The 14,226-nt window shown below is 40.1% G+C and overlaps 2 protein-coding genes across 13 annotated transcripts in view; one reads left to right on the top strand and one right to left on the bottom strand.

The window, feature by feature from the left end:
* Window positions 1-14,226, top strand: part of LOC103147095 (peripheral plasma membrane protein CASK-like) — a 32,049-nt gene that overhangs the window by 4,839 nt on the left and 12,984 nt on the right. For all 12 annotated transcript variants that reach the window (XM_016678111.1, XM_016678113.1, XM_016678112.1 and 9 more), the window contains 5 exons: window positions 4,918-5,030; window positions 7,199-7,304; window positions 8,102-8,179; window positions 8,278-8,350; window positions 12,939-13,041. In XM_016678111.1, the coding sequence (XP_016533597.1) occupies window positions 4,918-5,030; window positions 7,199-7,304; window positions 8,102-8,179; window positions 8,278-8,350; window positions 12,939-13,041 (473 nt within the window). The remainder of the gene's footprint in view (window positions 1-4,917; window positions 5,031-7,198; window positions 7,305-8,101; window positions 8,180-8,277; window positions 8,351-12,938; window positions 13,042-14,226) is intronic.
* LOC103147094 (probable G-protein coupled receptor 34) lies at window positions 8,720-11,159 on the bottom strand. Its single transcript, XM_007565253.2, has 2 exons — window positions 10,776-11,159; window positions 8,720-10,460 (listed from the first exon to the last, which is right to left on the bottom strand). Exon 2 carries the CDS (start codon window positions 10,414-10,416, stop codon window positions 9,166-9,168), a length of 1,251 nt encoding a protein of 416 aa, XP_007565315.1. The 5' UTR covers window positions 10,417-10,460; window positions 10,776-11,159; the 3' UTR covers window positions 8,720-9,165.

Raw genomic sequence — 14,226 nt, 5'->3', positions numbered from 1 at the left:
ACTCCGCCTCGTTTTTATCTCGGGTTTTATTGACGCCGCCTATAGGTGGACGTTAAGGCAGGCAGAAAACATTCAAAATGAAGCCAAATCTCCCAGTATTGGCACCTCGTTTAGTCTAACGAGATTCCCAATTCCGAGACTCATCAAGTATAAATTAGGGCTGAAACGATTAATCAGATTAATTGTGATTAATCGATTTACTAAAATAATCAACTAATTTGCTAATTTATTGTCAACTAAACAGACTTAAAAAAAGGACATTTGCTGAAAGAACAAAATACTCAGAGAACCTCTCTTAATGTTAATCAGTAATGCAAAAATTAATCAAGGAATCTATAAATTGTCAAGAATTCACTAAAATAATACTTTACTGAATTTTAGTCAATAAATGTTTTTCCTTATTTAAAAATGAAACTGAATTATTTGGTTATTCACATCTTTTATATCTAATATTGTATTAAAAATAGTAGTTAAATAAAGAATCTGCAGAATGTGGCAATTTAAAAAAAAAATCAAATTAATCATCAGAATAATCGATTAGTGAAACAATCAAAAGTTGCAGCCCTACTGTAAATGAGATTAGGAATACAACATTCACCACATGCTTATTTTGAGACTTCAGCTGCAGTATTTGAAAGGCTTTGGGGTAATTTAATCAGTTTTGTCTGTAATGATTGTGTTTGAATTGGGCTTTGCTTGTCGAGAAGCACTATTAGAGTCTTTATTTCCGCCCTGCGGCGCTCATTACTGCCAACAGTATTACACTGTGTGACTCAATCCAACCCAATGAAGTGATCAGTCCCCTGGCTTATTGTGAGCTGGATGATAATAATAAAGTTTCTTGTGAATATTCAAGACCCTTAAAATCTCATTGTCTTATAATCGTAGCAGCGGTGGCATTTTCTCATCAAAAAACACTTTTTTGGGTCACGAGGAAGTCCAAGTAGTAAAGTTGGAGAGGCGTCCGTTCTGCATTTGGCCACGCAGACACCTCCGTCTGCCGAGGCGTGTACAGCTACAATTCCAGCTTAGATCAATAAGGGATCGCATTACTGTCTGGGTCATGTAGCCTTCCGCTTCGCAGGGGAACAAATCAACACAAACCTTCCTGCTTAAGCAAATAAATCAGGTTCTGCTTTTCTTTCTTCGGCTTGAAATACTTGCATATGAACAGTTTAGTAGAGATCACAAATTTAATGATTTGGACAGTTATTTGCAAGGGGTTGTTGCCCTTGATGCAAATTATGCTACGTTTATCCGGTGCTCAGACTGGAGCTTGGTCCAATGTTGCTTTTAAAACGTCATAAATATCCCCTCAAATTTTCCAAACTAGGTCTTGCATTACATTTTGTTTTATTACTTTTCTCTTCAAATTTTTTGAGAATGGCCTTGCTTTTGTTTGTATGTATGAGTTGAAGCTTTGACTGAGGAATTTACATTTCTTAATAAAGGAATAAAAGCCATGATGCTGAGAAGCAATAAGGAATTTTAGTATTTGGCCTGTAGCTGTTCTAGCACTTTCTACATCGTGTAGGAAGGTGCTGGAGTTAGTGAACCAAGGTGTGAAGATACTTGAGTCACAAAAACCGCTAAGTTAAGATGACAAAGTTGATGGCTAAATCAAGTTATTGTCAGTGGTCAAGTCTTAATATTAAGCTAACTTTTAGCAGAAATCCTGTGAGAAACTATAGGACAAATGTTTGGATTTTTTTTGCTGCCATTTATTAAAAAAAATAAGTTATTTTAAAATAGGACTACATAAGAAAATGATTTGGATTTAATAATCCCCCCTCCGCCTCCATGAAGCAGACAAGTGATGCAATCCAAGCAGCAGGCTGCCACCTCGGCCTGATGTTTGCCGACTGCTGATGTCGGTGGGATGTCGGTGTTTTTTTTTTTGTTTTTTTTTTTGCGTGAGCCCACCAAGTGCAGCTGCAGTGATGTCAGTAATGGCATGTGTTCCCCCACCCCGCTGCCTCTTCCCCCACACACTCACTCCTAGGCTTGTTTCTGCACATGTCTGTGCTTCCATCTTTGTGAGGACCCTTGGCTTCATGGCTCTATGAGGCTTGGGTGATTGGATAATTTATTTATTCCAGATGATGTGATGAGAAATACCGCTTTATTTATCGGATTAAATGGGTGTTTAAATCAACCCAGGTCTGAAATGAAGTTTTGATTTATGGGCCGTCGGGAGAGAAGAGGTGGCTGCAGGAGAAGCTGACGGGTTCATCCTCGATTGTGGTTATAGTGTTTATTAATATGCTGACAGGGTTTCCTGTGTGGTCTGGGACAATTATGGGGATTTTACTTCAGGATGGAAAAAGAAAATTATTAGTATTCACTATTCCGTTGTCTAAATATTTGGCTTTTTCCACTTGGCGTCCACCTCTCCTTCCTTTCTCAACTTATTTCCTTCCTCGTTTCCTCTTTGTTCCTACCTTGTTTCCCTCCCTTCCTCTCTTCTTGTATCCTTTCCTATCTTATTTTGTCTTTGTGCCCCCTTCCTTCCTTCTTTCTTTCTATCAGTCCTTGTGACCTTCCCTCCTTCTTTCTTTCTATCAGTCCTTGTGACCTTCCCTCCTTCTTTCTTTCTATCAGTCCTTGTGACCTTCCCTCCTTCTTTCTTCTTTGTGTCCTTCCTTGTTTCTTTAGCTCTCTTTTTTTGCTGTCCTCCCACAGTCTGTTTTTTATCCATGCTTCCCTTCTTTCACTGCCTCCTATCCTTTCATGTGTCCTTTTTTTTTGCTTCTCTTTTTCTGCATCTTCCTTCCTCATTTTTTTTCTACTATTTCTCCTTGCGCCCTTCTTTCCAGCCTTTTTTCATCTCCTTTCCTTCTTCCTCACTCCCTGGTCTTTCCTTCACGTTTAAGGCTTACATTTTTTCTTGGTACTATTGCTTCCTTTTTTTTCCGTCTGTGAGTTTCCGTTCCGAAAACTTTATCTCACTTGGTGCAATGTGTAAACATCATCATCAGGATCAGACCCCGAGTTTACTGAAAACATTGTTTATTGTCGGACACATTGTCAGAAGCAAATGTTGCAGCTACGAGACGATTTATGTTTACAACATTGCAACAGCTGCTTAGACAAGTTAATCTCATGTTGGAGCAGGAAGTTAAGGCTGTCCTGCTTTTAGGAATAAGTGTGTTTTGTTGTAAACCCAGTTTGGAATCCCTCATGCACCCTCCTCCCCGTCAAACACCTCCCAGCTCTTTAAGAATAACAATGGGTAAACACAGCTGCTACAGCACATAAACCCAGGAGGGCAAAGGTCAGGAGGAGGTCGGGTTCTCCTCGGGATTCCTGCCGACTTTGAGGGAAACCACGTTGTTTTCCAGACGAGCGTCCAGATGCTGCCAGTGCTTGTTTTGGTGGTTTGATCATTGCAGCAGATGTGAGCAAATCCACTGTTGCTCTCACACACTCACAGGTTTTCACACACAAATCCCTTATTTTAGGTTTCAGTTCAGAAGTGATGCAAAGTGTTGTCACTCTGCTTTTTTTGTTCCTTTTAAGAAGTATGCATCAAAAAAAGCAAATTCTGTTTTGAATAAAGCGAAATACTACTTTGCATACCTCACCGTCTGGGGTGTGCATCTGATATTCTGTGTAGGCTCCATTTACCACTTCTGCTGATATAAGCAGGCATTTGGTGGTGGGATAAAATACATTTCTAAAGAAATGAATTGAAGTAGTTTCATTGCTGCTTGTTTACATAGTGAGAAGTTAATGACTCCTCTGTTTAACTCTAAAACACTCTAAATGACTTCTAAGGGACGCATTTCCCCCCCCGACCGTTCTGATAAATTGTCTGGTAAACGATAATATTGTTGTTTTAAGATCATTTTCAATCATGACAAAATTATACAAGTTTGCCCACTCAAAGACCAACAAACTTTAATTTTGTAAAGAACACATCATACTTGAACTGGAAGACATTTTAAATACCTAAAATAAAACACGACAAGCAAAAACAAAAGATTATGAAGTCTCTGTTAAAAATATATATAAACCATCAGAATGGAAATTATTGATCTCATTTTAACTTATCATGTAATTAATTTGCTTATTGCAACATACTGTTGCAATAAGTAAAGCTGTGGTTATCCCTGCTGCTGATGCACTCCACACTTTTTCCTTCCACTAAACTTTCCATGCATACATTTTGATGAAGAACTCAAGCTTTAGTTTCTATCATAGGATGCTCTTTAGGATTCTTACTCATATTTAGGATGAATGACAACACATTTATATTTATAAAATATAAAATATTGATAAGTGTTTATTATAATGACTGGAACAGGTTTATACACAGTAGTAATGTGTGTTTTTTGTTTTGTTTTTGTCTCCTACAATCTGCCATTGTAAGATGCAACAGATGATTAGTGGTGCCAAACCACAGATCTGATAAACGTTGTGGTTGAAATCGGAACTTTAACGGATCTCAAATGCTCAGTAATTTCCTTGATGAATCTTTTGGGGAAGTATTGCCATTTCAACTGGTAACGAAGCTGATCTGGATGATTAATTATGAGTTTAGCAGGAGATTCCTGCTTGGTTTTGTGCCAGGATTACTCTCCATCCATCTTCCTATCAACTTCCCGAAGGAAAAGCATCTGAATGCTTGAAACCCACGTTACAATGTCTTCTGCCTTGGAAAAAGATTATGTGGGAAAAGTCTTACTTGCGCCGGTCTCTGTAATAAAGCTTTTATTTTAGACTTTACAGCTGCTCTGCACTATAATTCCCACTGGCACAAGCGCTGGAGGCTACGTAGCGTAGCTAACCGCGCTGCGAACGACCCGGAATGTTCTCAGACACAACCCGCCGGTGTGTGTGTCTCTGTGTTTTTACGTGGGATAGCTACACCCTACCATGTGTGACTTTGACTAATTTGGGCCGTTTGTGTTGCAGGGGTCCCTTCAGCGTGGTGAGGCGCTGCATCAACAGGGACACGGGCCAGCAGTTCGCCGTGAAGATCGTGGATGTGGCCAGCTTCACCTCTAGCCCCGGCCTCAGCACGGAAGGTGAGAAAACCAGCGGGAACGGCTCCACGGTCACTCGGGTTTAAGGAATATTTCCAATCAGAAAGGAAAACTTCAAACGGACTCTCTGGAATGCTTTAACAAAGAATAATTGTAAATTATTCCCTGCGCTGTTGCGTAAACTCACCCACCTGCCTCTCCTTGTGGGCTAAAACAACAGTTGGGAGCAATCCACAAATACTCCTTGGCTCTGATATCAAACACAACGACCCACAGAGAGCGTATAATCGTATTTTCACAGAAATAAATCAAGCAGAACGTCCCACAGATGAGGTTTATGTCGAAACGTTCACTTTTGTGCGACGCAACGCGTTTCACTGCGCAGGTTTGTCAACGAGGGAGATTAAAGCTGAGATCAGAGGTGCGTGCGTGCGTGTGTGCATGTTGGTGGCAGCGTTGGCATCCATCATGTGCCATCTGCGACGCCCCAGCCAGAGACGAGCCCTGCAGCCAGTAACAGCAAGACAAGGAAATGAACTAAGGGAGCTGACGTGGAAAAGGTTCACGATGAATGAATTCACCTGCAATTTCCCCCCTAAAATACTGGTTATTTTACCAACTTCAGCCATATTTGATTCACTCGAATGTTTGATTAGTTGGATGTTTTCTGTCTCTGATTAATTTGATAGATGTAGACGTAAAAATTCTTAAAGGTTGAGATGTTTTTTCTTTTTTTGCTCCAGTTCTCTCTCCTTTTGGGTTCAGATGTGGTGTCCAAGCTGTTTGATCTGCTTTCAACAGACCAAAGATTATTTCATCAGGTAGTTTGTTTAATTCAGGCAGGTGTGAAAGCTCGACTGAACTCTGGTTGTAGACCAGCAGAGGAAAATTGTGATCCGGTTGAAAATATAGCTCTTAGTTTATTTAGGGTTGAATCCGGAAGCGGTTTGCTTCCAGTGGGAAAGAAACAATCTGGCCCACAAACCACAAAGAGAAGCTAACATCTCCAATATGTATAAATTAAAGATGTGAGTGTGTGTGGGATCTAAAAGCTTTAAAATGCTCTCTCTGGGTCTGTATAAATATAAAAGGACATTGTAGTCCCTCCCTATCTGTCTTTTTTAATCTAACTCAAATTTAGTAATCGATTAATCATTAACTGGAGTATACAAACTCAGAAAAGGCCATTTGCTGAAAAAACAACATACTCAAATCGGTAATTAAGCCTAAACTGTACCAAAATATATACATTTTTCATTTCCTATTAAAACAAATATTTTCCTGTAGATATGTTTCATGTGTTTCTGATACTGAATAAAAAGAGGCTTAAGAGATTTACGTTAAAAATCAGCAGAATGTGGCTTTTATGAACACTAAAATAGTTGTTGTTTGCAGCCCTAATTCAAACGGGATTTGGAGATTGGTGGCGTTTATGTGATTAAATGGTAAACCGGTTTGCCATACTCACCTGCTGCAATTGGCTGACTGGGCGGTTTGGTCATCATTCAGTAAAGCAGCGAATCCTTCCTGTAGTCCTATGTATGAAACATCCATTAAAGGCCATGATTGAAGCTTTTACTGTAAATCTATAATTGCTTTATTCCTCATATCAGCAGATGAAACGGCCAGATTGTCAGCTGTGTCAAAATAAAGTTCAAAGCGAACATTATGTAACACAGTCTGGCCGAACCATCCGTGGAAGATTTGGAACAGGGCCAGAGGACGACATCGGTTCCTTTCAGAGCACTCCAGGCCCCGCGCGGACATTAGGCCGCATTGTCGCTCTCGACAACGAATAATCAATGAGACGGCTAAGGATGAGCGTAGAGAGGAGGGGAGGGAATAATGGAAGAAAAGGGGCTCTGTAGTTGTGGGGTGGGGGAACACAGTTTCTCTGTCTGTTGCATAACGTCGCTGCTCCGTCACGACACAAACAGCCAGGAAGTGGAGTGTGTAAATGGGGGGTTTTATGGACTCAACAGGAGCACATTGTCAGATTGTTATTGCAGTTTCAATCTGTCAAAACCACTTCACTCAATGAAATGTCATTTATCGCCCTCTGGTGGTGACTTAGGGCAGTGGCAGATCTGTTGAGATGGACTATTTTATGAAAGCAAAACTTTTATTTTACATCTTTCCAGCCTTTAATCTCAGCTTTTATAATAAGACTAACAATTGAAGTGAACTTTAATCTTTAATTTCTCTCCCAGATCTGAAGCGAGAGGCCAGCATCTGCCACATGCTCAAGCACCCCCACATCGTGGAGCTTCTGGAGACCTACAGCTCTGACGGCATGCTCTACATGGTCTTTGAATTGTAAGGGTTCACTTTAACCTAAACTCTGACGATGCAGTGGACAGCTTTTTCAAAAACCCTAATAGATCCGTATCTTATATGAGCTGTGGTTAGTGAGATTGTACTGTACATGTATGAGTCATGAATATTTTGCTGAGAAATGCACCAATAAAAAGCCACAAGCCATACTAATTCTGATAAGTGTATGCAAATAAATGGTGTTAGTCATTTCCCTGTACAAGTTGCACATTGTGTCACTTATAGAGCTGGTGGCAAGCTTGGCAAACCACAAGAACAAAACATTTAACACACTTGCACAACTCAAGATTCATATAAAAGTTTCTGTCACTAGATTAACTTGACTCAAACTTGATTGATGAGATTTTATTGCAGCAGAAAGCCTAACATTTGGTTTCTTAATAGAGCTTTTTTAACCAGTTGGCATAATATACTAACTTGGACTAGATTGTATTGCAATTGGGATTGAATTTCAATCTGTCTATAAGGACTGAATTAAATATTTCTGTATCTAAATTTGAGCTGCTGTCCAGTTTTTGGCAGCAATAATTTAATTTTCTGAAAAATTAAGCGATATAAAAAAAATGATTACAAATTTTAACATTCAGTAAATCCCTGAAAGGTGTCTAATTCTAGTATTTTGTTCAGGCAATAAAATTAAAATATTCCTAAGTTTTCCAACTTTAAAAAGGTCGTGGAAGTTGTTAGGTGTAAATGATGAACCTTGCAGAAACCTTGCACTGGAACGCTTATTTTTATCTTCTCTTATCGCACTGATGAATGTTGCCTTTCTCTCCCAGCATGGATGGCGCTGACCTGTGTTTTGAAATTGTTAAGAGGGCCGACGCAGGGTTTGTCTACAGCGAAGCTGTGGCCAGGTAGGACACAAGAAATGATTGCACTTAAAATAAAGTGTGTGGGTGCCCTAAATAAGTCCTTCCTGCTTGTCTTTCTGCTTTTTTTTTTCTCCATGCAGCCACTACATGAGGCAAATACTGGAGGCCCTGAGGTACTGCCATGACAACAATGTGATTCATCGAGATGTAAAGGTGAGATTTAGTCACCGGGTAAATCCAAATGAGGGGAATAAGGTGCTAAAACTGCAAACAATCCTCCGGGTAAAATCAAATGACTGCTGCCAACTTTGACCTGACGGTGATCAACACATTCTTAGGTGAAATAAAATACACCAGTGACTGATATCTGCTCTATATGGTAGGTTGCCATTGAGTTTTTTGGGGGGTAAAGCTGTTTTAAAGTTTGAAGTATTTGCAAATAATTCAAACCCTAACCCTTCTCGTTGTTTTCTCTTTGAATTCAGTTAAACTCACAGGCTGAGATAAAAGCAAGTTTTTAAAAAATATGTTCATTTAAAATTGTTTTATGGGGGGGGGAAAAAGTGAGAATTGGAAATCAAATTTGGTATTACAAAGCTTTGACATTTTATTTTTAAACCACATCACTCAGCCCTACAAATAACACTGGAACTTGTTGCTCTATAGGAAGACTTGAGAATACTTTTACGAGGCTCGTTTTTGATGCCGGTTGAAGTTTTATTTTTATAAGAGAATAAGTTTATTTTTTTATTTTTTTATCATAGTCATATTTTTCCATTTTATATAGTGAAAAAAAAAGTGGGAGGCACCTTATCTTAAAAAATGCAAAGAAACAACAAAAACACCACCTCATACATTCTTGGGTAAAAGCTTTCAACAGGACCAAGTATAAATGAGCTAACAGTTACATAGCCAAAAGAAAGAAAACAAGACATTAAAAAAAACAAAACCAAAAACAGTTCTGTCTCAGCTTCAACGTGACTTGGCATTCTGCATTCAGTGTTCTGACAATCTTGAGCAGCTTGCAATCACTGAAGACTAGCGGGAGGAAGTGTAGTTGTTGCTTCTGTGCGACGGAGATTGGAGTTAATGACACAGAAGCTGGTTCTAGGTGTGAGTGAAGGGTTGGTGAGGACTTGTCCGGGTATAGCCAGCGGTGTGGACCCTCGTCTGTAATCTATGGTAGAGCTGTTCAGTGTAACATCTTCAAGGTATTGACATCGGCTGCAGAACCGGTGTCCAAGAACCTGCAGAGCGGTTCTACGCACCGAGCCTGACAACAGAAAGTACATGACCGGATCCAAGCAGCTGTTAAAGGTGGACAACAGGAGCATGATCTCGTTGGTACGGTACACCATCCCCAGGTAGCTGCAGGATCCATTGGAGTGTGTTTGGGACTGGATGTACACCGGACGGAAGATGTGGTAGGGCGCAAAGCAGACGGTGAACAGAAAGAGGACGAAGAAGGACTTCTTGGCGGTTCTTCTGTACTTGGATGCATTAGGAAGCTCTGGCTTCTTCTGCGACAGTAGAAGCAACTTTGAGGCAATTTTGGCATGGGAGATGACCATCATGATGAAGACCAGCCAGAACATCACCACTAACATCGCATTGAGGTAAGCCTTCCAGGCGACATTGCGGCGTTCCCTGTACTCAAAGCATTTTCCGTTGAAGTCTTTGTCCTCCTTCGTCACGACCATCAGCATCGCCCCTATCAAAAAGAGGCTCCATATGGTGCCACACACCACCCAGCTCCAGAGCTGCTTATGCCCACACAGCCTCCCCCACAAGCTCCTCTTAGCCCTGCCTCTCCCTCGCAGCCTCACGTACCGGTCCAGGCTGATGAGTCCCAGCAGCAGAATGCTTATGTACATGTTCATGTAGAAGCCGTTCCCCACCAGCCTGCAGGCCACCGGCCCCAGCACCCAGCTGTCTCCGTTGAGGTGATAGAACACCCTGAATGGCAGGCACGCCAGGAGGACCAGGTCGGCCACAGCGCAGTTGATGAGGAACACACGCACCGAGTTGTGCTTGGAGTGGAGAAAGAGGAACACCCACAGAGCGAACAGGTTCCCCACAAGACCCAGGACAAAGAACAGCGAGTAGAAAGCCGCCAGCGGCAGATGGAGTGAGGCGCTGCCAAACGTACAGTGTGATGAACTTGTCGCATTGTGGGAAGAATACGGAGTCCTTGACATGAAGGACGATGCTGATGGAGATGCAGTAGAAAAGGAAGCGTTTGGAGTTGCAGAACCCGTAGCGAACAGTAGTGGGGTCATGGTGCGTCAATTCTGTTGAATTCAGTGATGTTCAGCAACACATTCTGCAAAGAAAAACATTTTTACTTGTACAGGAAAAAAAAAAACTGCTACAGACTTATGACGCTATGAAACCAGTGTGCAGACAGATGAGTAATATGTCAGCTGGATTTCCAAAGTTCACTCTAATTCTCTCATGACAAGTATAACCATTTCTGACATTAAAAAGGGACAGCACCCTGCAAACTTCGACCTCCAAGTCACTCAGTTTGAGTTAGTCTTCTTAAATCTGGAGTTTTATCTGAGACTCATTTGAAAGTGTGCAAATGAGAAATGGTTGTTAATTTGACACTAGACTTAAAGAGAAGCCAAACACTCACCATTAATCCTCCTCTCAAGCAAAGCTTAGCTCAGCCATGGTTTTCGGGTGCCACAGGACATATTTTAGATGTGCAGCTGAAGAGGTCCCTCGGACATTTTCCTCCATTAGTTTTAAAAAAAAAAATGCAACAACAACAAAAAAATATCCCTCCACCAGTACAGACTCTGCACGCAAACCCAATAGAAACTGCTGCTGAGTTCTCACTGTCCTCGCCTTTAGCTCCACTCTTTAAATGAGTCACTGCAGCAGCATATTTGTTGCTTTCCCTTCGCCCTATCACCGATCTGACTGTGCATCTGTCAGTCCTCTCGTCGCTGCCTCTCTTTTCCTCTTTTGCTCTTTCTGCTTTTCTTTATCTTGCAAAATCTGTCAGCATTGTCCACAACCCTTACTTCCCCCCCGCGTGCTGCCAAAAGATACAATACGTACAGGAAGTAAAACCCACCACTACTCTGTCTCTGGGTTCTCTTTCATATGATGCTTTTTCTATGCATTTCATTTCAATACTATCAATTGTATGAACTGGGACTCTCTTATATTATCTGGTTGCAGCTGCAGGCTAAAAAAAATCAACAGTGCAGTTTTCAAAGAAGTTTTATAAAATGAACATTTAAAATATAGGGAAGCGGGTGAATTCACACTTTGCAGTCTTAAGCATATTTAGGAATCGTATATAATTCAATTGCTTCCTTGCGATGCTTTTTCTGCATTTTCTTTAGGGTGCTTGTTTCTAGTGAGATTAGGAACTTTGCTTTCCATGTGCCAGAGGTTAGAAGGGAGTAATTTCATGCATATAATAATGTTACAAGGCAAAACTAATATTTCAGTGTCTAAATACTACTAGTACTTGCTCTCATGGTGAATTTATTGTGCATCCTAATCCACACAGGGTCAAAATTGTAAATGCAGACCCCTACAGATATTTTGCTAAATGTTTTTTGTAGATGTCACCAAGATTTTGGCATAGTTTTGCTGGATATTTGACCACTTTGCATAGCAGAAATTGGTTGAGTAGTTGTGATCGACCCAGCTTTTAACACTATATATGCATAAACAATAGAGGTAAGACTTGGAACACCATTAAAGAATCTTACTTTTGCCCATTTTTTAACCATTCTAAAACTAGTTTTGATGTATTTTTGTGTTCATTAAAAAAGTTCTCCAAAAACCACCAAGGATGAAGTTAACAGTAAACCGCTGAAATACCAAAGTCAGGATTCTGATTAAAAGGAAACATCAACTCCAAAACACCATTTATGTCGTCTGACATTTGTGGTTGCCCATGACGATGAGCCAAGTACCTCCTGGGAAACAATTTTTATTTTGTCATGATGATAAAAGCAGTGAGTCGAGACGAGAGTTTAACACATTTAAACACTGTACCGACTCACAGGAACATTTGTACACAACACACACAACTAATTTTGACTGGCTAAAACGGAGCGTATGAATTTCTGACGGAGCGAACTAAATATAGGGATTTCATATGTATCCCAAAATGGGGCAAGTGAGAAATTAAGAATCAACACCGTCACACCTCAGGTGTTTTGTAACATTTGAGTGCAGATGTAGCCATTTTTTAAAACTGAAGTGTGATGGGAACTTCTGCTTCTACAAAGTCACCATTTACATCACCTTGGGAACTTGTAGCCCTAACTATTATAGTCAGTTTGACACATTGATACCTGGGTTCGTTTGTTCTGTTTGTAATTTGAATTTTGAACAAAATCTCACTGTTGAAATTGTAATAAGCCCCTTGCAGTTCATAGAGTTTGATCCAGACCTTGTGGGCTAAAACACGTCACAACCCGACATTATTGGAGATCCATTTGATCGCATCTCGACATCAACATGGTGCATCATCTGGTTTAAAAGGGCAACATGGTAGCATTATGTCTATGCACACGCCTCATTTTGTCATTGTGAAACTAAGGTGCAAAGCATTTGATCACGTAAGAAATGCACTTCTGACAGAGCCAGAAATGCAATGCTCTGCAGGTTGCAGTGAGCTAGTAAAAAAAATTTGGTTTGCTACTTTCAGGTTTTTTTTTTTTGTTTTTTTTTTTGGTTTTATTAATCCATGGTCTTATTTAGCCTCGCTGCAGTTTTGACTTGTCTTCATTTTCATTCCCTTTGATGTGTTTCTTTTCTGCCTCTGCAGCCTCATTGTGTGCTTTTGGCTTCAAAAGAGAACTCTGCTCCAGTGAAGCTGGGAGGATTTGGAGTGGCAATCCAGCTGGGAGAGTCTGGTTTAGTAGCTGGAGGTACAGATCATCGCGCCTCACCGTTGATGTCCACATGCTTTAAAAAAAAAAATCACAAAAATTAACCAGTTCATAGCATATTTGAGATACACATACACACAGTTAAAATAGACATGTTAACACTTTCTAACCCCATTGACAAGCCATTTTTAAGAGTAAGCTGAAACCGAAACTTAAGTATCACCAGTGCAAATTTGGCAATCGTGACTTATTTTCAGTTGTGGTCTGAATTTATGCGGAGTCATGATAATGCTTGATTCTGATATAGCTTTTGTTTTTCATTGTTCCATATTTAGATGACAGACAACTTGTGATTTCATTAATTATTCTGGATTTTCTCTTGTTACTACATGGACAAAATTGTAGATAAAGGCTCAAAAATGTACATGCACCCTGACTAATATTTGATCGTCAGCTGTACACGTTTGTAGCTTGTGGTTTATTTCTAACTTCAGAACCGGTACAGCTTTTTTCAAGTGGCCTGTTTACTGGCACAAGAAGTGGCCCCCAAATTTAAACAAAGATAAAATTGGGTTCTTAGTTCAACTTTTTAATCGTTTGACGCTAAACTGTCAATTTTTTGCTAAAATAAAATTGGTTTGAATGATCAGAAAAATCCCAGAAATCACCAAAGAACTGACTTTTGCTGGAACATCAATGTGTCAAAAACCTACACTTTGAATTTGGTAACAACTGCACAATGATTCTCAACACTGTCAACTAGTTTAGAAAAGGGAAATCAATATGGCAAAATGAAAATATTGTGTCTGTGGCAAGAAAACCTTCTTATCAAAATACCAGAATGTTGTAAATGGCTTTAATACTTGAGCTGCACCTTGCTTTCTTTCTAAACAATATGCATTTTAATTTCATTGTAATTTATCACATTTGGCTGATTAAAAGCTGCTGCATATGTAAATCTTCCTTCTAGGGGAAAAAAACATCTCTGCATCTCAAGCTCCTTTTCTTCCTTTTCATCTTTAATCTGTGTGATTCAACTTTTCTGAAGTTAACCAGACAGGAAAACTGAAATTGCTCATTTTGTTATGCTAGTGTGGTGAATGTGGTCTTTAAAGCAAAACACCTCTGTACAGAGAAACACTCATTGCATTTTGTATCTAAACACAGGCCAACTAAACCCAACCAGTCCATTTGTTGCAGCTGTTGCACTTTCACATCCTCTAC

The sequence above is a fragment of the Poecilia formosa genome, unplaced genomic scaffold (genome assembly GCF_000485575.1).
Source record: "Poecilia formosa unplaced genomic scaffold, Poecilia_formosa-5.1.2 Scaffold174, whole genome shotgun sequence".
Classification (NCBI taxonomy): domain Eukaryota; kingdom Metazoa; phylum Chordata; class Actinopteri; order Cyprinodontiformes; family Poeciliidae; genus Poecilia; species Poecilia formosa.
Note: the sequence above shows the minus strand (reverse complement) of the source record. Positions and strands in the feature narration are given on the sequence as shown.

Excerpts from the sequence above, each read along its gene's own strand:
- LOC103147094 (XM_007565253.2), bottom strand. The coding sequence starts at position 10,416 with ATGACCCCACTACTGTTCGCTACGGGTTCTGCAACTCCAAACGCTTCC.